At 49.4% G+C, this 2,565-nt stretch overlaps 1 protein-coding gene across 1 annotated transcript; it reads left to right on the forward strand.

The window, feature by feature from the left end:
* Positions 1-898: 898 nt before the first annotated feature.
* LOC112459840 lies at positions 899-2,511 on the forward strand (the record flags this gene model as incomplete). Its single annotated transcript, XM_025024183.1, has 1 exon — positions 899-2,511. A coding segment is annotated over exon 1 (1,613 nt), but the record flags the coding sequence as incomplete, so codon positions are not given.
* Between the last annotated feature and the right edge of the window lie 54 nt (positions 2,512-2,565).

Below are 2,565 nucleotides of genomic sequence, written 5' to 3' on the forward strand. Positions count from 1 at the left end.
AGCTGGCCATACGTTTTCGCCGCGCCGTCGACGGCCTTGACGCTCGGTCACGGGCCGGCAGCGTATGTACACAGTTTTTCTACATAAGCTCGCGTTCCATAATAACGCGCTACATTATTTTCGTTGTTGCTGGGTGTGTTTCGGCCAGGCTCGAAATACATATTGAAAATACACACTGAAACCATTATTCCGATCGTTGGAATTCTCGCAAACATAATTGCCACCGATCGAATATACTGTTCGTCGGCACTGGTCCCCGGTATAGAATATATTGCATCACTCAAGGTAATCTTATTAAAGATTATAATTACAATTACAATCACAATTGCAACAAAGTTGGCGTAATTGATGCTCATGTCGTGGATTATTGCTCGTGTCAAGTGTGTACTGCTCATGTCGTATACGCTGCTCGTGTCGTAGTTCCGCGCACAACATGTATTGCTGAAAACTTAATCTGAACAAATACTTGAGTGCATTTCTCGCCGTAACCGGGCACCTGTGCCAACCTCATTGATAATTTTGATCATTTTTTTATTTTGTACATCCCTTGCAACCCTCTTCCTTGCTAGCTCTACACTGCACTTGATCCCCTTTTCTTGCGTTCGCCATTCGCTCTTGCGATTAAAAAACTTGTCATTTTTACTGCGCTATTATATCGTAATTGAAAAACATTCTCTCGTGAATAGTCCATTGAGCCTTCGCGTAGGAATCCGAGCCGAGCCATCGGTTATTCCTCATCACCTTGACGAACGGAACGGTTGTTTGTTTTCGTTCTCTCTTTCGTCCCCTCGCATAAACTCGAAGCCTATTATTCGCCGGTATTTTCACGGGGCGACAATACACTACGCGTCCTTGGGATCGTTCGCCGTTGCTGTTGATCGTTTACATATCAACCAACATGTCGAAATCAAAATCCGCTCCCCCTTGTCGCGAGTTATGCGTCCGGCGGATGCGGGAGATTTATGATCTTGCCCGGAAGGCCTCGTCCGAACCGACGATCCTAGAGAGTTTTCTTGCCCGCTATCCGAGCGTGGCAAGAATCGCCGAGGATTTTGAGAACGCGCATCTAAAGCTTATACAAGAGACTACTGAGTTCGACGCCGAGGACGCGATTCGGGCAGACTTCGATAAAATGCATTACGCCGTGAAGGGACGGTATCACGCGCTCACGGGCACGACGCCCGGAACCGCACAGGCTCAATCCGCGAGCCACGCGTCGGCGATCAAGTTACCCAAAATTACGCTTCCGCAATTTTCGGGCGATCTTACGCTGTGGCCGTCTTTTATCGCCTTGTTCAACACCTCGATTCACGACAACCGACAGATCTCGTCAATAGAGAAGTATCAATACCTGCTGGCCTCGCTAAAAGGGAAGGCGCTCAATGTAATCAAGAATTTGCCCCTCGCCGCGGAGTATTACATGATTGCATACGACGCGCTGCTCGACAGATATCGAAACAGAAGGAAGCTAGCGGACCACCACCTAAAGTCGATATGCGAAGCCAAACCGTTAAAGATAGAATCGGCCGATGCCCTCCATAAATTATTAGATACGTTCACCGAAAACACTCGCGCGCTAAACCTGATGAAGTTCCCTACCGATTCGTGGGATTTCCTTTTGCTCAATTTCCTGCTCGAGAAGCTTCCCCGATCATTGCGGGAAAAGTTCGAATCTGTCCATCGGGCCGAAGAGATACCGCGATACGCTCAACTCATCAAGTTTCTTTCCGAGCACTGTAAAGTACTTGAGGCCATCTCGGGTCCGTCGACCATGCCGTTCAAATCACAATCGTCCGCGTCGGCTTCGTCGCTTGCAACTCGAACCGCCGACTGTCCGGTGTGCGAGGAACAACATCTCGTGTTTAAGTGCCCTCGATTCTTGAAACTATCCCCCCGAGAAAGGCATTCAACGGCCAAAACCGCGAATTTGTGTTTCAACTGCCTTCGCGCGGGTTATGGCGCTAACAACTGCACATCGACGGAGACGTGCCGGTCGTGCCAGGCAAGGCATCATACCCTATTGCATTTCGGACGGAATTCGGGTCCAGCGGACACCCCGGATACCGGAGCCTCCTCCGAATCAGCCGTCGACGGGAGTTCGTCGCCACAAAATAATGAACCCTTCGTCACCATGGCTAGCGTCGCGAAATCAAGTTCGACAGTATTATTGTCAACGGTGCAGGCCGAAGCTCTCGACGTTCACGGAAATCCCTTCCCTGTTCGCATTCTTTTGGATAGTGCCAGTCAATTAAATTTCATTTCGGAAAATTGCATGAAAAAGGGTGGTTTCAGACGAACCAAGTGTCGTACGGTAGTTCTAGCGGTTAATGATACTAAGGCGGCTGCCACTCGAGGTAGCACCTCACTCGTGATTCAAGTACAGGGTAATGGCAATACTCGCGTTCCGATAGAGGCTACGATTCTCCCACGCATCTCCGCCCAATTACCTAGTAGACAAGTCGAACAAAGAGCGTGGAAACACATAGAGGGATTAAAGCTCGCGGATCCGCAGTATCATCGACCTGGTCCCGTCGACCTCTTAATCGGCGCAGATATCTTTGCCTC

This window comes from Temnothorax curvispinosus, unplaced genomic scaffold, assembly GCF_003070985.1.
Source record: "Temnothorax curvispinosus isolate PA1 unplaced genomic scaffold, ASM307098v1 QBEX01010168.1, whole genome shotgun sequence".
Lineage (NCBI taxonomy): Eukaryota > Metazoa > Arthropoda > Insecta > Hymenoptera > Formicidae > Temnothorax > Temnothorax curvispinosus.